At 37.4% G+C, this 22,764-nt stretch overlaps 2 protein-coding genes across 3 annotated transcripts in view; one reads left to right on the top strand and one right to left on the bottom strand.

Moving 5' to 3' along the window:
- LOC120310677 (neuroendocrine convertase 2-like) overlaps positions 1 to 12,911 on the bottom strand; it is an 81,484-nt gene extending 68,573 nt beyond the window's left edge. Inside the window, exon 1 of the mRNA XM_039349346.1 lies at positions 12,262 to 12,911. Coding sequence (XP_039205280.1) covers positions 12,262 to 12,444 — 183 coding nt within the window. The 5' untranslated portion in view covers positions 12,445 to 12,911. The remainder of the gene's footprint in view (positions 1 to 12,261) is intronic.
- LOC120310678 overlaps positions 10,362 to 22,764 on the top strand; it is a 62,819-nt gene continuing 50,416 nt past the window's right edge. The window contains exon 1 of one of the 2 annotated variants that reach the window (XM_039349351.1): positions 10,362 to 10,455. The gene's annotated coding sequence lies outside the window, so the exon portion shown is untranslated. Of the gene's footprint in view, positions 10,622 to 22,764 lie in introns of both variants that reach the window. The other variant, XM_039349347.1, reaches the window with a different exon arrangement.

Genomic DNA, 22,764 nt, shown 5'->3' with positions numbered 1-22,764 from the left:
CAGGATAAGAAACAACAGATGGAGACTAATCAAGGAGAGAAGCAACCTGGAATTAAGGAGAAACTTCCTAACAGTGAGGACAATTAACCAGTGGAGCAGCTTGCCTTCAGATGTTGTGGGTGCTTCATCACTTGAGGTTTTTGAAAAGAGACTGGACAGCCACTTGTCTGAAATGATATAGAGACTTCTTGAGCAGGGGACTGGACTAGAAGATCTCCAGCTCTATTCTGATTGAAAATACTTTGACCAATTGTATTTCTATTTGAAAGCCACTTTTGGACTTTTTGCAAGGAACAGAGAGAAATGAAACTTTGATTTGAGGATCTGATGATTAGAATTATATGTCGTTATAAAAGTAATGTAGGCTATTGTTAATGTTAGAGTTGGATGCATTTTTGTATCTGTACCAAAGAAAGACAAAAGTCATTCATTTTCTTCTTTTCTTTTTCTTATAACACCTGTATCTTGGTTTCTGTTTGACTATTGTTTCAATTCTCTTTCTTTTTGCTCATTTATTTTTTATTTGTGCTTTTGAAATTTAATAAAATTATATTTTAATAAAAGAGCTACCTATACAACACCAAAACCAGAGGAAATTTATTCCCTAAGGGAGGAAAAAAGAGAACAGAGACATGCTTCAGTTATTCATATTCACCTCCATGTTCAATTGAATATATATAGAAATGGTGGACATATTATGTATTTTGATGCAAGACATTTTGCCAGAATAAGGAATGCTATGACCTGTGTCTTGCTCAGGCTGTTTTCAGATGCTATGTGTTGATAGGCAACTTGGATTTCCCTGATCCTGCTCAACTGATCCTTTTTCTTTAAGACTGGGTGGACTGCCCTTCAAATGGAGAACATCTTCAAACATAGGTTCAGCTTCCCTAAAATAGGACACCTTGCATGTTTCCTCTTCTTAAGGTGATTAGCATCCTGCTTCCTACTGCCAGAGCAGGAGAGGGTAATTTTGGCCTGTAATACACACACAGCATTCCAGTGATGTTTTTGGATGTTCTTCATCTCATCTGACTCGTGACATTAAAAGTCAGCAACAAACACTAATTGCCAATGGCAATTTTTCTCTTTTCTTCTTGTTTCTGAGATATTAAATACATGAATTAAGTTTTTAAGAGGCCTACAATGTGTCATTTCTGTATTCTCTGATCCCAAAACCTGTTGTGAAGAACCAAAAATTTTAGTCCTGCTTGAAAGTCAAAAATAATGGATGAAAAAAAATTATTTACTCTATTCTAGGAGAATGAGTGAACTCTGAGAGAGAGAGAGAGAGAAGAAAACAAACATACTGATACAAAAGAAGACTCTAATGAAGAAGCCATTTTTAGCAAGAGGAGCATATGGTTCCCAAGAACAAAAAAAAAATGCCAACCATGATATTCTCCCACCTCATGGCTCAACACCAGCTGTGCTGTACACAGAACGTGGTTAATTATTTAGCTAACTAAAGCAAAAACTCCAGAAATAGGTCCTGTACTCACTCTTCTCATACACACACATACAAAAAAATGGATAGTGCTTTTTTTTTTTTTGCTTGATGCATCCCAGTAAGCTTCAAAGGCACTCAGGATTGAGACCACCCGGAATATTTAGCTCTCGGTTACAAATTGTTGGTTTTCACACATTCATGGAGAAATACTGTCTTACCTTGGTAATCTAAAAAGAATTAAACTTTTGTCTTATCTAGAATATGACAAGGACTAGATGCCTGTTCAAGGAATGAGTCCTTCTGGATAAGACTACTGTTCTGGTCATCTCATAGTATTCAGGACCAGAAAAATGAGCTCACATTCTAAGGGAATGCTGACAGTTTTGTTTGACTTACTGCTCATTCGAGTTGCTAATTTTTAGGCCCTTCAACAGCTCAGGAAAAAAATGTTCCTGTCATTACCTGGATTCTCTTTTTAGCGAATCTATCTGCAAGGGGAACAAGCAAAATTGAGGCACACCATTTTTCTACATCTAAATCACTAAAGGTACCAAGAGGAACTTTTTCCCATGAAATTCTATGAAATTGGTAAAATGTGGACAGCCATGAATGCTTCAGAGTGATTGAAAGATGTGGAATAAGATAAAATAAACCTCTAGTAACTACATTTTCCAGCACCCATGACAACACAAAGCAATCAGAAACCCCACCAAGAAATAAAGGGAAAAAAACTTGGCCACTCTGAGCTTCAGGAAAGCATTTAGCTAAACCATAAAAATAGGCAAATTGGAACTTTCAAATCCATCAAGGAACACAAATGGAGAAAGTTCAGTCAATTTCCCTATCGTCTATTGACATACTTGCACTAAGCACGTACATTCTTCACTCAAAACTTACATCCCAAAATTTGAGAAAAGTGCAAAACATAAATCACTAATCTTCAGCACAGATTCTTTATAATATAACTCTGACAGTCTTCCTGCCAGTAAGCTCCCAGTAAATAATTCAAAGCATATTAAATAATACACAGCTAGATTCCCTTTGTTTCAGGCTGATAAATCTCAGTGGAAATAACAACCAATCTCCTTGCACTTCAGACAACTAAAACAGTAATGATATAAAGTGTGATTGATCAGTCCTCTTCTAAAAAAGAAGTCAGGTTGGCCTTCAATCACCCATGTCATTATCAGCCCATTGGTGTCTAAGATGGTGCAAAGCCAGTTGTCACTGATGCAATAATCGGCTATCTGTTTCATTGCAATTCTACAACCTTTAAAATTCCTTGGAATTTCTGACTGTCAGTACACTTGAAGATACGATGATGGCATCAAGCTTGGTGCAGAAACTGCTGCAGTGCTTAGAAACCAATTCTTTTTATTGGATGAATTAGATGCAGAGCATAGATCAGAATCAAGCAAACATAAACAGAAGGGTATTTTATGGAGTTGTGCATGATTTGAGAGCATGAGAAAATAAATTCTCTAAATCACTCCTCTGGAAGCTGAGTCTTGTTGTCCTGAAATGGATTCCAGTGAATATGATTAACCAGGAAATCTCAGACTAATATAAACAACAATTCTATCTCCCAAAATTGTAGAAGAACTTTACAAGCATATTTGCAAAGAGACTTTCAGAGACAGAAAGAGAATACAACCTGTTCTGTTCAGAGATCCCCTAATTAGCAGTTTGAAGAGCAAAATCATATATGATACTTTTCATATCATGGTAACAAACCTGGTCAATTTCTGAGCCCTTGCAGATCAAGACACAATCAAAGACATGCAACTGTAGTACTGCTGGAGACCCTGAATAGAGTTCTTGGCCATGAAAAGCATAGGATATTTTTATTTATTTAGAAAAAGAAGTAGTAGCATAGTCTGATGTCTGTAATTTCACTTCAGTGCACTTATTAAACAGTCAGTTATTCGGTGTAACTTCTACAACTTATCTCTTGATAAGCACATTATCTGCTTTAATCACTAGCCAAAGTTTTACCAGAACACCATCTCTTCTTTTTTCTTTTTTAAGTAGAAAGATTCTATAAATGCTTCTCTGGCTTCCTATGTGTCCTCTGTGCCCTTTGTGACATGCATTGTGTAGTGAGATATTGGAGGTTTTGCAACAGTCAGTGCTCAGCAGGGTTACTCTTTTCATTGCTAAACTAATTTCCTTTTTAAAGGGCCAGGGAGTTTCAGGGGAGGGGCAATAAATTTAGACCAGTTCCAAGTTTGGTGTAGATGATGTCAAATTAGAGGCATGCTGAAAGGTTAGGGGGGATGGATTTTGGAATCTTGTTTGCAATCCTACAGTTCCTTCACCTTTGGGCAGGGTTAGAAAGAACTGGAGAGATAGTTTCCATCACCAGGTTTTCCTTGTGATCTTGGGACTGTCTTTTCAGTCTGGACAACTGAAATGGGAGCTATAGTCTTCTCTTCTTTCTTGAGGTAACGATCAAAGACAAGAAAATTATTATCCATACACATACCATATTTTTTCCATTTTGGAGTGAATAAAGCGTGTACACAAATACTGAACACAATTCTTTTGATTTAATTGCCTCTCTCTCTCTCTCTCTCTCTCTCTCTCTCTCTCTCTCCCCTTGAGCTGAGAGCCCTTGAACTGAAAAACCAGTGCTTCTTTTTCTTCCTAGTCTTTCTGGAACTGTGGAAGTGGAAATAGTTGGCTTACAGACAATTCTGAGCATATTAACTCCATTTTCCCAATTCACTAAAAATCCATTTACATTGATGGATCAGTGGTATGGGGACATTTCTTACTTAGGTCAATGCAAGAAAATCATTCCAACTGCCTTGTTAAGGAAGGGGCAGATGGCATCACCCAGCATTGCAGGTTGCCAATTGTTACCAATCTGTTACTTTTTGCAGAAACTACATTTGTGAAAGATTTATTGTTGAAATTTTAAAAAAGGCAAGGTTGGTACTAGGGCGGGGTCTTTATTATTTCTACCTCATATCCAATTTTTCCTTCCAGTAATGGGCATATAAGAGTAAGGAGACCTTCAATGTTGATCTTTAACTACCATACATTTTAAAAAATAAAGACAATGGAATTAACACAAAACAAGGTATTTCTAAAACTATAATTTATACATTACTAATTTACGGAGATATAGTAGAAGTCATGGATTTTAAAAAAGGAAGAGAGTGTCCTCCACCTGATATAAATAACTAAGCTCTCCCAGTTTAGAAAAAGGGCAAAGTTTAGTAACAAAACATTGCCCACATATGCCTCTGTCAAAGAAAGGAACAGACTGGTAGTTAATACCAATTAATAAATGACAGCTATTTATTGCTCATATAAATTGAGGTTAATCTTGTGCATGCTGATAAACTACTATTCCTTTATTACATCAATTGTGTAAAATAAACAGATCCTTTTAATTAATTTTCCTGCAGGAGCCATTAACCTTTGAATAGTACTTTTCTATATCCCTCCCTCCGTCCATCCATCCATCCATCTGTTATTTTTTTTTATTGTTTTAAAGTGACAGAGCTAAAGAAAGATGAAGACGGAAGGTAAGAAGAAAGATTCTCAAGTCATTTCTTAAAGGCAAAATGCCAAGTATTTTATTTATAATATTCATAAATATTTAATTAGCTGAATTGCTCACAAGTGAATATAATCCATACAAATGGAATACATGCTAAATATCTCTGCTTTTCCCTCTGCATTGCTGTTCTGTGAAGAAATGACCAAAATTAAGTAGAAGCAGCCTGGTAGGCAGGATTTCTACACAAGTGCAGTCCTCCATCTTAGATATGCCCATAAGAAGAATGCTGGGCAGGCATTCCAAAAGTTCAACTCTTTGAACATTTGGTTCCAACAGCGGATAACCAGATACCTATGAAAAACTTGCAAGCAGGACCGAAGGACAATAGGGCCTCCTGCTTATGAACTAGAGGGCACCAGGCTGAGGAAAGCAGTACAAGGTCATTTATCATTCCATCCAAACATAGTTTTAAGTCTGGAACAATCCCTGCTCCAAAATGGGAAGAATTTCAGGGTGGACAAAAAGGAAGGTCTTCTTCATGCAGCTCACATTGATTCATGGAATACTCTGCCATAAGATGCTGAGATGTTCAGTGGCTTACTGGCTTTAAAGTGCGGGAGGAGAGGAAATCGATCCGAAGAAGAGAGTGAGCCGTCAGTGGTTATTAGCCATGATGACTAAATGGGTTTGCTATGTTCTAGGACAACATACATCTAATTATCAGTTGCTGAGGAGCAAATAGTAGATGTGCAGAACTATATCTAAGAGCAAGACCAGTTTTCAAAAACAACTATCTATCCTGTAGTAGGAAAGGGATCCTAGACAAGATGTATCTTGCTTTTCAAGTATTCTCATTTTTATTCCTGGGAATGCAGCCTGAATGCTTGATGTTAAATAAGCAGAGTCCCAAATCTTTCCAATAGCAGGCTATCCCCGAAGATGCTTGATTCATGTTCAGAAAGCAGCACATCAAATAATAATGCAATTAGACAATGCACGGAGGGGATTAGTTTTAGCATGAATGTGCAGCATGTTTTTTTATCAGTTTGAAAATGAGCTAAGATTTATGCTTGATAACCTACCTGCTCATTCTTCTCAGTTGGGCTGTAGTTTTCTGCCTTGGTCTTACCCCTGATGGCATTCCTGATACTAAAAGGCTTTTGGGGTGATTTAACATATCTAAAAATACACATCCAAACATACAACACTGCCAGCTTTATGTTGGAAGAAGGCAGGCATCTTAACATATTGCAATCTGTTTTAACAACTGAGATTCTTTTAGCAATTAGCAAAAAAATATTTTGCAGCTAAAATGGTCGCAAGTATTCCCTCTCCACTTTTTTTTTAATTAGAACTGAGTGAATCATGCTAAATAATTACTTATTATGTTGCCTTTGTGGTTTTGTGTTTGTGCATGTGTGTGTGTGTGTGTGTGTGAATAAGATTCATTTCTCTCAGGGGTGTTATATTTCATCCTTTTTGACATTAAGGAGCCAAAGTTTTCCCAGCATCAGACATACCTGCAAGAATTTAAAAAAAAAAAAAAAAAACCTCACAGGAAGGGAGAGAGGAATTAAGAGGTTTTTCAGATGCATTTTTCAGGTGCAAAAAAAGGAAAAATTAGTAGAATGGTTTTCCAAATTTTGGCAGTTGGAAAGTCCATTTGGAATATTTTAAGTGTTGTCCAAACTTGCAGGGTTTGATTCCCATTATACCTGCACAAGCTTGCAGGGGACAGTAGCTGTATCGCAACTGCTGAAGACCTCTGTCTTGCATAGGTTAAAATATGTTTATGAAAAGCGGTATATTTAAATATTGCTTAACCCTATACCCATTACATCCTTAGTTTTATTCATCAAAAGGGCAGGTGTGTGGGTTACACATTCATTTATCATTCTCAAATTATTGCCATATTGAAGAATTTAAGAATTGCTGGCATAACCTGTCTCAATCTGATGTGCATAAGCAGTCAATCTAGGGCTACAAAAATCCAGATGACCACTAAATGGTAGCAAAATGATACAGAAAACACAAATTCTTTGATGCCATCTAGTAGTCATTCCATTTTTTTTCCATCCCGGTAAAAATGGAGAATTTCACAAATGCTTTGATTGGCAATGGAATTTACTGACCAGCTCAAGACCCTTCCTATTTGAACTATTTGTGATTGATTCTATGTCAATATGGTTGCATGCAACTTCACTATTGAATAATGGAGTCTATTAATTTTCAACACAACACTTGTTCCAGAAGAATCATTGTGAATGCCTTCTGTTGCTAAAGATCTGGATCTTGGTGGGAGCTGGTTTTCACTGATGAGGACTCTGGGTTCACCTGATTTCTTGGGATCCTCCTCACCTCTGACAGTGAAAACAATTAATCACTGGAACAACTTGCCTTCAGAAGATGTGTATGCTCAAATGCTGAAGGTTTTTTTAAAAAAGATTGGATAACCATTTGTCTAAAATGGTATAAGCTTTCCTGCCTGAACAAGGAGTTAGACTAGATGGTCCCTTCCAACTCTGTTACTCTTTTATGCTGTTACGCTGAAACTAAGGCACCATAGCATCTTGTCACCAGTTTTTTAAAGTGCGCAAGGCCCTCAGGTAGATTTGGCTATTTAAAGTGACAAATGCTGTGCAAAATTAGAATGGAGGGACAGGAGGGATAGCTGGCTGATGATTTCTGCCCTTCTGTACTGAAAGCAAGCTGTGAAAAGTTCTCACACTGTGAGGATAGTTTCCATGAGAATTGCTATAGAGCCTTGCAAATTGCTCTAGAAAGGTTTGGGCCATGGAAAGTGTGGCTGTATGAAATCACTCTAGTTGACTATACAGTATTTCATCCAAGAATAGACCATTATCAGTGAAGTAGCATTTAGTCACACAAATGTTTTCCAAGAACCACAGTTTGGAGCGGTTTATTGTGGGGAAAAAGCAGCATTTTCTTTCTTGTACAATAGACAAAATGTCCAAAGGAGGGATGTGTTTATTGTGGTCCTTGAAAGTTGAATATATTGGCTTCAGCAGCAATTTCAAAGCCTGATTTTTTTTAAGTCCCAATTCACACTGGCAAATCTGGAAGTAAAACTGGGTGAAGCCTCACTAATGTGCTCCAGATGAAGAAGTCAGGGAAATGCATTGGATAGCATATGGCTGTCTTCTTCTTTGTGACTTTCCACATATTCCAGCAAGCACTGGGTCATGTTGTAAAAACTGTTGTTCAGATACAGATTTGGGTTATGCAACTTGTAACCCTAGTCTATAGTAGTCTCCTCACACCTTCCTCAGATTCCTACCATATATTGCCCAGGTGTATAATTTTGAATGTGACAGATGGGGAAAATAATTATATATATAGAAAGCAACTGTATTAATTCCAATTACTTGTCTTTTCTTGGTATTACATTTAAACATATTATTTAATCAATTAAATTCAAGCAAATGTGGTTTTTATCCTGGTCCTGCTCACCTTCTCCCAGGTTTTCAAGAGTAGCCCATGGCATGTCACAGAAAGACCTACTCCAGTCCAGCTCTTGACACTCTGAAAACTGTAGCATTTGACATTCTGAAAATTGGTTAATGCTCTGGATATTTATTCCAACAAGCAGCTACAGGAACAGCTCCCCTTTATATAAGAAAAAGCCATCTCTTTGGAAATGCAAAGGTGATATTAACTTGGTGATGGATTAAAGGAGTTGAATAGGTTTGTGTTGTAACCATTTCATCCTTTGTTGTTGGTTTTTATTATTGTGTTCTTCATTTTCTCACTGAACTTAATAGTTCCCCAATTTCATCACATGATAAGGTTTTGTCAGTGTTGTTTTAATGGTGATGATTCCACCCTCTTTATAATAAATAATATCTACCATCTACCTTCAGTTTTTCAGATGAGCTGAAATCCAGATAGTTAATGCATACATAAAAAAAGCATCATTAATTATGTAACCATTTTCCTGTAGGCCTACAGGTGTTGAGTTGTAAAGTCTGCACATGCTAGCACTATATATTTACATGCGAAAGAATTATTCTAAAATAATGAGAAGTCCCCCACCCAAAAAAATAACCCTGTAGGAGTAAATACTATTAGAAACAATTTGTCTCTCATGTTAAGAATGGATAATTATATGGTAGGGGGTTGGGAGAACTTCAGGGGGAAAAAATAAGCTAGCTCCCTCTAGTTTTTAGCACGCAGAAGGAAAAATAGCACACACTGTTCTTTCATTGACAACAAACACTGTGCTAGGAGCAACCCAATGCTACTTATATGGGAGGCCATTTAAAAACTTCCAAACAAGCATGAATTTGAAAAGAAAACCCACCACAATTGAGATCAAAGTTGCAAATTATTCATCTAGCATAACTTCTTCTAGAAGGAATTATGAACTGAAATTTAACTCATATTCTCCTTTTTCCAAGGAATTTATTATTTTTATTTTCGGAGTTTCTCTTACATCTCAAGTCTTCACTCATTCCCATTAAAATCAGCATAATGTAAAATGAGAAACAGAATCACTAAATTACAGGCAATTTCGTAAATAGCTTGGATTCCTCCTGCTGCCTCTCCACTACAAACTCCCATCATGATGATGAGTATAAAGAAAGCAAAATAACTCAGTTAAATTTGTACTTGATGGGCAAATCATCCTGTCAGGAGAGTTTTCTTTAACAATAATCCTAATCACATTGACTGTTGGAAGTCTCTGTTAGAACTTCATAGAAATGTTCCCAGAGAGCAAGGCAGCTTAGGAAGAACATCTGAACTGCTGTCAATGGAAAGGAGAAACCAAGGACTTACTGCTGAATATCATCTTGCGCAGAGCTGGAATCGATGGAAAATGAAAGATATGTCTTATAAATAATGGAGTGGTTGTTTTTCCTTCCCTGAAAAATGATATGCAATGAGGGGGAGGAAGGCAATAGAAAAAACCTCCATCATTCATTGATATAGTTTTCATATAGGCTAAGTCTTTAATTTTCTTGTTGCTCATGTGCGGGAACAGTAGGAAAGCAGGCCTTTGATTCTGTACTCATCAACTAAAGGTAAGAGTCACTCAATTCAGTAAGCATTATAAAGGTTGCTATTGCATTCCAACGGTTATAAGAAAAGTGTTGCTAAGATCAGTCATACAGTGTTTCATTATGAGTTTGCTAGCCAGTTCTGGTAGTGGTGGTGGTACTTGGTTTGTTTTAAACCTTGTTGGTTAATATACAACTTGCATATACCTACTCAAAATTAAAGTTTAGCAGAGCTTATTCTATGTGGAATTTGCAGCCTAAGTTGTGTATAAAAATAAATCATCTTGTTTCATTCCTTTTAGGAAGAGGAAATGATGCTTACATAAGCTCCTACAAGTAACAATAGAAGGAAATGAACTCACACACAGATCCTTGTAGTAAGGCATGGGGGGAAAATGGTGTTATTTTGAGGTTACACCCTTTTTATATGTGCACAGGCATCATCTGGATTTAATACCCAAATTACTGAATACTATGTATCTTTTTCATGAACATTTCTGCCCTGATCCTACATTTTTTTATTTGATGAGCAGAAAAGAAGTGATCACATGATGGAAGAAAATAAGAATAAAGTAGACCTAGCAAAAAGCCATCTCTCAAAATCAAGAAGGGGAAAAAAACGAGTGGAGGAGTAGGAGTCTGGTAAGAAATCAAAAAGAGTATTAAGAACTAAACTTCTTTACCAAAGAAGCTTGGGTTAGAAATAGATATTTGTGCATAAGTACTCTTCCCCAGAATTCTGACAATGCCTCTGCCTCGTCAAACAGGATATTTCAGAAATGCCAAATCTATCAGACAGTCATGGAATTAAACCAGAGTTTTGTTTGTTTTTTTCTTCACTTTTAATGTCTTCCTATCTGACTAAATCTATGCTGGCTAAATAAAATCTTAAGTTAGGCAGGCATTATCGATGCTCTTTTCTTTCTTTCTTTCTTTCTTTCTTTCTTTCTTTCTTTCTTTCTTTCTTTCTTTTTTTTTTGTGTGTGTAATTTCTCACTCTCCAGACATGCTTTTGGGAGCTAAGTCCTATGAAAGTAAACAGGGAGAAGCCCATTGCCTGCAGTAGAAGTTATTTCAGGTCCTTCTTGCATAATCACTGGTGGGGGGAGATAATGTGATGAAATTGGTTTATACTAGATACACCTTTGCTGGGTTCTTGCAGCATATATATAGAAGGATTTTGCCAATACCGTAGAAGCATTATGTAAGACCAAACATTCTGTTATTGTTGTTTAATTAAATGGAATTCATTTCTTTCTTGACATGGAGTCACTGCTTGTTTTCATTCTCAGGTACAGAAAGGAAAGGTTTTTAAGGCACGTTGGAGTCATTTGTGACTAATATGCAATGATACCATAAGCAACTTATCTTGTCTTCCAATTTCTCCCCCCACCCCGCTGTTAGACACTATAGTTTTTTTCAACTTCATGTATAAACTTGGCATGTTATATTACCCACACTCTATTTTTAGTGTGCATGGATATGTGATTACAATTAAGGAACATTAATTAGTTGTTACAGACACATGTTCTCTACTTCCAAGAGATTACAGGACAGAAATTGTTTGAAACAAACAAACAAAAAAAAACTAAAGGTAGGCTTGTTGTGAGATTCCCAAATGAAAGCTCTGAAAGGTTCTTGAATTAAGAGAGTAGTTCTGGCCATCCATAATCACTATTGCAACTGACCCCTTGTTGTTGCAAATGGAGAAGACGACTGGTGAATAGGTGGGCTGTATCTATACAGTATGGATCCACTGGCACAATAACTAATCAGTAGAGAAAATACCTTTTAGTTCAAATTAGTTTGGTTAAAAAAACAAAGTATCTAATTTTAAAATATTGTGCCATGGAGTTTTTGCACATTGACTTTTTAAACCTTAGAAGTCAAAGAAACAGAAGAATCACCCATGAGGGTCTCTGCATTGATCTTAACTTAGTGGACATGATCAAAGTGTGAGCTTCAAAGAATGAATCATGTGAACTGTTGTAGCTTCAAGCAGAGACATAGGTAGATAGCCAACTCCTCCGAAAAGAAAAAGAAAAGAAAAGAAAACTGTGCTAAAAATATATAAGAAGAGCCATTTAGATTAGGAACAATCAACCTCTCACAAGAGTTTCAAAGAACTCTTTTCCTTTAATCCTCTTCCTGAGCACTAAAATGCAGACACAGATCATGCCAACTTTGCAGAACAAATTCATAAACATCATGCAGAACTAAGTGGTCTGAGGAGGAGAGAGAGAGAAAAAAAGGAAGAACGAGAGGAGAATGGGGGATCTTACCTTCCTGACCCCATTAAAGCCGTATTCTGCAGCAAGTTGCTTGGCTTCTGCTTCTCCCGCTTTGTGAAACTCAACGAAAAAATGATTGGTATAGATGGTCTTTTGAGATGCAGAGGCAAAGCGAAGGAACCCCAGTAAAAAGAGGCCAGCTGTCTTGCACCATGGAACAGTGCCTGTCTTCATGGCTTTTTTTCGGACAAGGAGTGCAAGGCAATATTCGTGGGCTCAATAACGGGAATAAAGCTAAGCAAAGGAGGATGTGGACAGTCTAAAGGGACCGGTCTGTGGGCAAGCTGCAGACAACCAATTAAGCGGTGCTCTGCTTTAGTATCTCTCAGCCTCGAGAAGAGGGGAATCCGATGGGCTGGCTGCTCGTGGAATTATTCCGGTGGGTGCGTGTTCGTGTGTGCGTGTGATGCCAGATCTGCATTTTTCAGCTCCTCCTCATCTATAATACAACGCGGCGGCGAAAAGAAAGCGAAGTGAGGCCGCAGGGCTGCCAACCACTTGGAGGCATGAGAGAGTGCGACCCTCCCTCCTTCTGCCTCGTAGCAGGACGCCCTCTTCAGCTGGCTGGGGCGGGGAAGGAGAGAGGGAGAAAGGCTTGCGCGGAGCAGAAGCAAGCCTGCCCGCGCTTAACTGATTCAGCACCCTGGAGAATTCCTCTTTTTCTCGAAGCCCGAGCGAAGCAGAGAAAAAGCCCCGGAAGGAGGCGAAGAGAGCTCGCTCCTCCAATCCGCGGCCGAGTTCTTTTGATTTTTGTGGAACTCGAGGTAAGGCTGAGGGGCGAGACGCCCGGTCAGTCCTCATCCCCCCCCCCGCCCCCCGGAGTGTTGTCGGCCCCATGATTAGTATCACATTCCTCCAAGGATTCCTACTCTCGAAATCACACGCTCGCTTTGGCTCTCCGTTTAGATTTATTTGAAATTCGGCTCTCTGAGCGGCTTTCCTATCTTTTTTAGGAAGCGTAGGTTGCTCTCGCAGTTCAGCAGCAGCAAGATTACAGATAAAAACAATGCATAATTGATTCGTCGCCATCTGAAAGTCCCCTTAGCTGCCTTCAGGGCAACACGTTTGTAAATAATAAAACAAAACAAAACAGGGAAACAATTGTTCCTTGGTCTGTTAAGCCAGGATTTTAAAAGGAGCCAACACATTTTACTTTTTACTCATCACAGCGGTACTTTAGATGCATAAAGCATTTGATACTTTGATTCTCCCTCTAACTCACTCGAATTTAAAGATTTAGGAAATTTAAGGAGGTATCTGAGTCAGACTAGTGGGTGGAAGGGGAATTCCTTGGAAATGAGAATGGGCTAACTTTTTTATTCTGCATTTATTGTTGTTCTTTTTTTATAGGAATTTAGTCTGGGCTTTTCACAGATGCACTGTTGAATATATTATCTAAGGTTTTCTGTCAGCTTATGATCTGCAGCCATTTGATTAGTGAATTGAAATCTGGAGAACTGGCCAGACTTCTCCTCCTCCTTCTTTCAGATAACTTGCAGGGAATCAGAGGATGTCGGACTCTACCGAGTGCCTGAGATCTGTAACTGAAACCAAGAGATGGTTCAGCAACCACCAGATCAATCCTATCATTAGGTGGACATCAGTCTTGCTAGAGATTGCTGTGAGAAGCAATGAGAATTCTCTAAGTCCTGTGGTGATTCTTTTCTATTGGATGACAAGGCTGTATACTGTATGTTTCACACATGATGGAAACTCCTTAAATTAGTCTGCTGTGGCAAATATTGTCCTAGTGTCTCGGAGACATTCAACTCCCCATATTCTCATTAAGTGCTGTATGCACAATTGGAGGGGTGGAGCATGAGACTGGAGTTTTCCCAAGCAGCTTATCATGGGCATTGAAAGAGCTATTTAAGAAAAAATGCTTATTTCACAGCAAGCTTTTCAGTAGATTATTTCCCAGGATCGATTTAATCAATTTAATAGTGTCATCCAAATGGAGAAATGAGTCCAGGTCCAATTTATTTTCACAGCTTTGAACATACTTGGATTTTAAATACATCCAAAGCACTTATTGTTTCTCCTACTGCTTAGCCAAAATGACTCCCATGACGGCTTGCAAATATCAGGATCATCTGAAAGATCCTGTCCTCAGGCTTCTAAATTGAAAGACATGACCAGCTCAGGGGCATATCCTTCCTCTCTCAAGTTTCCTAGCTAGTCAACAATTTGCAACTGAGTAGCATAAAAATCAGGCTTAAGATTCATGGATGCCAACCATGAGATTGTCAGTTTAAAAATATCTAAAAGCCCAAATGCACACATTGATGATACTTACCAAAATATTGGTAAGTAACAAAATATCCATACAAAAATGAGATCAGGAAATTCTAGTTTAGCTACTAACAAATTTGTGAAAGATTTGTCCTCAGCTAAATAAAAAGGTAATCTTTCTACAATTTTTTCAATATGAAATAACTGTAATATATTAAGATACTTGCAGACAGCTCTGCATCAGCATCATGGATGGAGGAATGTAAAGACTTTATAGATCCAACACTGAATACAAAAACAATATTGACACATTGAGGCTGGATAATTTCATATAACAAATGGAAACTTAATTCCTGTTCATTCAGTGGGAAATAATCATGGCTTGCATTCAAGACCAATTCAAAGTGGGGACATTTCTGAAGAAAATAAGACCAGTCTTCAAACTACTCAATATCTTTTCTCAAATATATACAGAAATTGAAAAATAAGGAAATGTTATTTCAAGCTACATCTTTGGCTTTTTAATAGATTGTAACCTTCAAGGGAACAGATTTTTGAGCATATCAAGGCAGAACAGTCTCTCTCTCCCCTTCTCCCCTCCCCCCTTCTTTCCACACACACAGTGCTATATGCATCAGTCCACACTCTCTCAAGTTAGCCTACCTCTCAGGGGTGTGGTGGGGAAAAGTTGGAAGATGCAGTTCAATGTTCATTGTCTTTTGCTCCCAGAGGAAAGATGCCAATAAATAAACTTATGCATACTTATATAGATGCATACAATGATCAAACATGCAAACTGTAAAAGAATGTTTTACTGATGTTACTAAGTTCAGTTTACACTTTGTTCCCTTGGACAAGAATACTCTAGATAAGCAAAACAGGAAAGCTAGCATTGTACTTCTTATACAGCTCATCAGGTCTCAAAATATTATACATCTCCAACTAGACTCAGTGGAATTTGTGAAACAGATTTCACTTAGCAATCTCTTTCATTGTGAAAAGTCCAGCTGCAAAGAGATGCAAACTCCACTGAAAAGATGTATTCTCAATTGTTTGGGCCTCCTTACTGATGTTTCACATGGGCAGAAAGACTATTCCAGGTCAACTGAACTCAAGAACCATTCTAAATCACCACTATCGTATCATCATTGATTCTCCGAAACATCAGAATTATGACACTTGACATTTTCTTCATGTGCAAATCTCCAGTCTTGCAAATATAATACTATTTTCTGCTCCAAAATGTCTGTCAGTTCCATTTTCCCTTTTCCTTCTCTCCTTCAGTCAGATGAAAGAACTTTTAAAAAATGAAGAAGGAAATTAAGATGCTGCAGCAATCAAAGCTAGATAGAGATTGGGGTTGGCTGGAGGTAATGCATAGTGTTTTGAGTCAGCACTGCAATCAGAATTTCAGTAGAAGGAAAGGAACGGACACAATCAATTTTCATGAGGATTGGGTCCATCGTGAAAAAGGGCTACCCTTAACCATTTGCAAAAATATAAATGAATAGAAATAGAAAGTGTACTTTTAAGATGAAATGAGATGTTTAAAAATGTAGCAATTATATTTCTTTTAAAATAGATAATTTTAGTCTTTTTTAATATTTTGTCTGAAAATTCTTGATCCAGTTAAATGACAGTCATTCATACATAGTTCCAATTTTAATTTAGCTCCCACCTTCAAAAAAGACTTGGCTTCTTTTCCATCACTTGACTAGTAGTTCTATTTCTGATGCCTCTAAATACGATTTTTGCTTGGAGATCAGATGTCCTTCATCCTTGTTTTGCATAAAAATGTTTTATTTTGTAGGGTGGGGATGTCCTTTTTCTCTCTTAAAAACATCCATTCCTGTGAAATAATGGTTTAAATAGATCCTAGAACATGTAGAAAGCATGTCATCAAAAGAAGGCACAAATTACTCCAGAAGTTTGTCGGGAACAAAGCCAAAATAGTTAGATTAAATATATTTGTCAAAAAAATCATATGTGTGCAGAATTCAGATGTTTGGGAAAGAATGTATATAGATCAATTTATTATGTCAACAATACTAAAAGCAAAATTTTTAAAAAAAACCCTAACAAATAAAACCTCACTTCCTTGTAGATTCTCACTACCATATAAATAATTCCTCATTGGCTTTTAGATATATGTACTGTTAAGGAAGCTGAGAAAACAATGCCTTGCAAGAGAAATGCATATATTTGATAACTTCATAATCTGCAATCTAGTGAAAAAAGGAGAATGAGAGAGCCAAGAAATCATGGGCTACACCAGTGGTTCTCAACCTTTTTAATGCCGCGACCCCCAACCGGTCGTAAGTCAAGGACTACTCAACCAGTCGTAAGTCCAGGACTACTCAACTGGTGCAGCACCGTTTGCAGAATGGGACTTTTGGCGGGCTCAGCAGGGCAGAGACAGCCTGGACAATTCCTATTGGCTTTTGAAAGCCAATAGAATTAGACTCTGTTCAAGAGAGTCTATTCTATTGTCTTTCAAAAGCCAATAGAATAAAAGGGAGTAGCACAGCTAAGGAAAAGGGGGAAAAAATGGTGGACTGCGTTGTTTGGCGACCCCCGTGAAATGGTCGTTCGACCCCAAATGGGGTCCCGACCCACAGGTTGAGAACCACTGGGCTAGACTAAGCTTCATAAATGCATAGGAATAAGTAATTGTTTTCTCTCGTTCCAGCATTTTCTGTAGAGGATGCTGGAATAGTGGATTCCTGCAGTGAGCAGAGGTTCATCATGTGATCTGCAAGATCCTTTGCAACTTTGCCTTCTATGATTTCATAAAATAATCTCTACTAAAGAAGAAGATATTTTTTCAGGGTTTTCCCAAAGAAATCCAGATCTTTGGAAAATTGGAACAGAAAACAGTTTTGTAATCTGTTTGACACACACAAACAAGTCTGTGTGTGCTGTGAAATACAAAACCAAAATCAACCTGGTAGGTTTTCCACAATCCATTTAAACTATGAGCACACAGCTTAATCCATCTTGCAGGAAGCCAAATGGAAATAACATGTGTTAAAGATAGATTGAGCTATTCAAGCTTCCCTGAAATGCTTGTTTAGAAAAATAAAGGCATAGAAATTACCAAAGCTGTGGAAAGAAGCTGGGATTGATTTCTCCTAATACTTCAGGGCCTTTTCTATTGGATCCATTTTCTCCAGGTTGACAACCTTTAGATAGAAGGTTGGAAGATTTCAGCCACAGGGCTATAGGCTCAGAGATCCAGAGCTGAAGTCCCAACACATCTGGAACACTTTAGTTAGATTAAAATTATTTAAAGCAACATGTGTCTGTTCCAAATGCAAAGGGTTTTTAACTCTCAGATGCCCTGTGAAAATGAATATGAAGGCATAAGTAAGCAAAAACAACACTGCAACCAACCTCAATTATATGGAATTGCCTCTATCACACAATGGCTGTAATTTGATTTTTTTTCTTCCAGCAGATTTTGTTGCTGTTGAGTTCAGTATTTTAAAATTGTGATATTCAGTTTCTACCCCCCTCTGCTCTCCATAGTACAGGGAAGAGGTGTGTTTTATATTTACATTTATAACTGTAATATTTTGGCCAGCCCTTATAGATAGTATGGTGAACTATCTGAGAGGCCCTCACTTAAAAAAAACAGTGCAGTATAAAAACTGGAAAAAAGAAAATTAAATTGAATAAATTGCAGCTACCAAATCATTATGATTTGATGCATGATTGGCAAAGTGATCATTGGGTTTCATGGTACAGTTTATTTTAAAAATGACTGCAGTGAAACATCTCATTTCTAATTAATCCATTTTCCTGTTTTTACATACCAGTGCAAAACTGTGTTCCATAATAATTGGTTTCTGAAACTTGGTAAATCTTGTTAATTCTTTAAAACTATCGTGAAAGGTCACCAAAATTTAAGAGCCCATCCCCCAAAGTGGGAAAAAATCAGTCCAATTAATCTAGCAGGGAAGATAAATACGTACTATTTTGCATACCGTTGCATTGTGACACTGAGAAAGACAAACCTTTTTTTTTTTTTTTACAAATCAGGAATAGCCACATCTATAGTCACATACTCCACAATATCCTGAAGAGATAGCGTGAATAATAATCCTGTTGAGATAAATTCAATCCTGTTTTCAGTGCCTGTTGGAGAGTATGCATAAGGCCAGATAAAATAAAATAAAAATAGATGAAAATAATCTAAGCTTATTGGAAGATTCTGGGTTGAAGGTTAAATAGCTCAGATAAGTAGAAATAGTTTCATTGTATATAATATTATGTTTTATTTTGGAGAGAGGAATTGCTCGGGCATTTCTCCTGGACTGCATCCGGAATGAGAAGATAGGAGGAAGGGGAGAAGTAAGTAGGAAGGTTGAGGAGAAGGAGGAGAGGGGGAGAGTGAGGAAGAAGAGGGAAAGAGGGAAGTGAGAGAAGAGGTTAGAGGGTGGATGCGGTTTGGGGGGAAATGGGTGAGCAATACCGAAAGTTATGTGTATAAATTTATTTTACTCTTTATCTGAAGTATTTTTTATGATGTAATGTAAAATTGAAAATAAAAAAAATTACAAAAAAACCCTTTAGTTCTTACTTTAGTTTTTTTTAACCAATAAGTTAAAGTATGAATGGTATGATTTTTAAAAAATGTATGAGGCATGTGAATTCTCCAAGAAGCAATGACTGGGCTCAAAGCTTTGTTACCTATTCATTTATGGGTAAGAATATATGATATTTTCCATTAATGCAGGCTTTAGCATACAAGAACCAGATAGCTCCATTTTTATTTTATTTTTGCCTCCAGTATATGTTTGGGACAGGTGGAAAAAAACCCTTTCCTCTCCAAAATATAGTGTGTTAAGCTACTGTGTGAAAAATCCAGAGAAAGAAATATTTGGGGGAATATTAAAAAGGCAGAATATATTTCCCCAAAGGAATAATGGAGATCTTTTAAAAAAACCAGCTCCAGCCCCTCTCTCCCAAGCAGAAACTAGTCAGAGGCCAGGTTTTAGAAATGCAGACGTAATAATCCATTCAGGAAGGTTGGAGCCAGGAAGCTATTAGGAAGACAAAGACACCTAAAATCTACATACCCCCACCCAAATTCTAAGGACAAGAGACATAATAGCATTAACCCATCAATACCAAAAGGGCACACTCAAAGTACATGACACAGGAAATACAAGCTTCAAACAGGAAGAGCTCCAAATGCAAAGCCCAAAGTAGGTATAAAAGCCCACCACTCCCTGCTACATGTGGTCAGTTTTTCCAGAGCCATCTTTCTGTCTGGCTCTCCTCTTCAATAAACTGCAACCTCCTTTCTAAAGCAGTCTCCAATTTGTTTATTCCCAGCTTGAACTGGACCCTGAGGAAGATTTTTCTTCCAACACTACCAATAGACAGGACCAATGATAAATAAATGACAGTTCCATTTGCATTGGATATAAGAATTGAGAATAGGCATGCTCTTGAATCAAGAATTGTCAACAGCAGGTCTAAATCCCTGGAAGGCTGCTAAAGAAGACAATGTTGGGTTAAAAGGACAAGAAGCCTGAACTGTCTGAGACTGTTTCCAAATATCTTATTGAGATTCAGGCATGGGGGTCCAGGTTCATCACATATTTATAAGAATACTTTGATCAAAGAACATCATTCTTCTCTTCCTAATCTAGGAGAGTCCACAAAAGAGGGAACAAACTAGTCTCTACACCCTTAGAGGAACCTGGAATGAAATTAATCTTTATTTTGTGAGCAGGAAAAGCAGCTTTCTGGAAAGACAAACTATTCACAGCAACCTGACTGTAAAGCAGATTCCTGGATTTTAATTAGCTTTCTCTTTTATTTTTAACTGCCTGGCATCAAAAATACAAGCACTTTTTTTACTACTATGCAGGCAATGTAGGAAAAGCTTCACTGTCTCTCCCTCCCCTCCCGTCCCTTCATAATGCATCAACATCTTCAGGTTCTATGATTAAATATTGTCAATCTTGCACTGTCCGCAGCAATAGATTGGATGACCTTCGAGATTCCTTTCATAATTGTGATTTCTCTATCAACCAGTGACCCATATTTCCTGATCTTTCAAATAATCTAGTCCATCTTTCATGTTTCTCTTTGTTTGTAAAATTTCCTCCTAGATGATTTACTTCAAGGACTAGCAATCTTTCAGCCCCCTGGGAAGGACACCTGTTTTCAATTTCATTTTGACAATCAGTAGGTGGAGCAGTGATGCAACAGAGCTTTTTTTAAAAAAAAATTGTGAGAGTAGTTTATTCCTTAAAAACAAACTTGAGGATATTTTATGCCTATTCCAGATGGTTCAGCAAGATTTTCTGGTTTGGGTTACTATTAACCATTCCCAGTTGCTTGTATCTTGTATCTATTCAAATATAGATTTCAAAGTTCAAAGTCATCTGTACCAGAATGCCAGAAGCAACCTGTCTACTGAAATAGGCAGCAGGTCTGAAAACGTAAGTGCTACAGAAGACTTCAGCCTTTTTTAAAAAGCCCCTTACACCTTCTCCACAGTCCCAAACTCTTCCCCAGTTGCAGGACATTTTAACCCACTTCAGTGCATTTGCAAAATTCAGATCGAATTCTCAGTAGAGAGATCTGCCTTTTGAAATGTTCTTATGATCTTTAAAATACCATGTATTTTGATGATTATATTTTCCAAACCCATTCATCTTGCATGCAAATGATCTGCTGCTCAGTAGACTTTACTGATACCAGACACTCTTGCAAATTCATATTACATCCTCATGCTGCCAAGGTTCCATGCAAAGCATCGCTTTTAGTCTATGCTAAAATAACGTGTATGGCATTTGCTGAGTCAGAGGCAGTCTGGACTTTTTATTTGCTTATTTGCATAGTGACTAATTATCAAATTATCATGCAACCTCTCTACAAAGGGTTGCAATTATGCAATCAATATTAATAATAATGTTAATATGTATCCACCTGGCACAGGAAAACAAGTCATGGATCTTCCACAGCAGAAAATACATTCTATACTCAGCAACCAAATCCTTTTTTAATTTAATTGGTGTGAGCCTGTACTAAAACCTTGTAAGTCTGCAAAAAACACTTACAATGAGCAAAGCCACCAACCTTTATAGCAAGCGATGTCATTAGTTGCTTGAAAATCAGTGCCCTTGGACCTTCAAAGGACAGATGCCATCTTTCTGGACAAAGTGCCACATAGTTTTGCCCTAATTTATCAGCATTGCATCATTACAACGATGATCATTATCAGAACAGGTTATATTTTCTTTACGGTTAAATGAGATAGTAGCAATTCAGTTTGTACAAGGGCAGTAAACAACAACAAAATCCAGACAAAAAAGAGCTGCATATTTTCTGAGAATTGGAAAAGATCCTAACCTGTAAAAGGAAAGGGGGGGGGGGAAAGCTCTTTAAACATTCACAGCTGTACCACAACTTTTTGTTAATTGGTTGGTTGGTTGGTTTTATAAAACTATATTGTATTATGTACACACTGCAGTCAAAGTTGTACCATTGGTCTATAACTGCATATTTATCTCATTTCTTCCCAAAGAGATATTTATTTAATCTAACAAAAACTCTGTGAAGCTCAGATAAGGAAAGAGGACCGTCTCAAGTCTACAGTGGTTCTAAGGTTTGAATCCTATCAATCCAAGAATTATAGACCTACCTCATGGTGAAGCTTAACTACAGGCAAGAGTTCCAATAAATGGGTTTTGGTTAACTGGTAAACTGGTTGAAAACAATTTGCTTCTCTAATACTTAAATACTCCCAACTTTTTTTAAAAAATACACAATATAGAAAAAGAACATCTCATGGACTCTTTCTCCATGATATGCCAATGTTTTATTCAGGGGGAATATCTTGATATGGAGCCCTGAACATGTATCTCTTCAGATACAGACTACAAAATGTGATGACATCTGGACCACATCTGGACAGCCTATCTATTGAAATGTGTAGAGATTCTGAAAATGTACATGTTTAGGATACTTCCTCCATGACAGGCTCCTTATTAAATAAAACAGAATGAAAATTCTAATAAATCTCCCAACTAAAATATGCCATTTTTTTAAAAAAAATAGGGACTAGATTGTTTACATTTTATGTATTATAGTAAGCACATTCCTAATTGCATCCAATCCAAGTCAACCAGCATATACTCAGGCTAAACAAGTGACAGGTTTAGGTGATAGTTATGGTCTCCTGACTTCTTGAGATTCTTCCTTACCCTTCCCCAAGCACAAAGCAATGGTCCCCCCACACTC

This window comes from Crotalus tigris, unplaced genomic scaffold, assembly GCF_016545835.1.
Source record: "Crotalus tigris isolate CLP2741 ecotype Arizona unplaced genomic scaffold, ASM1654583v1 scf7180000018260.332519, whole genome shotgun sequence".
In the NCBI taxonomy this organism is placed as follows: Eukaryota; Metazoa; Chordata; class Lepidosauria; order Squamata; family Viperidae; genus Crotalus; species Crotalus tigris.
This window is presented reverse-complemented; position numbering and strand designations above follow the sequence as displayed.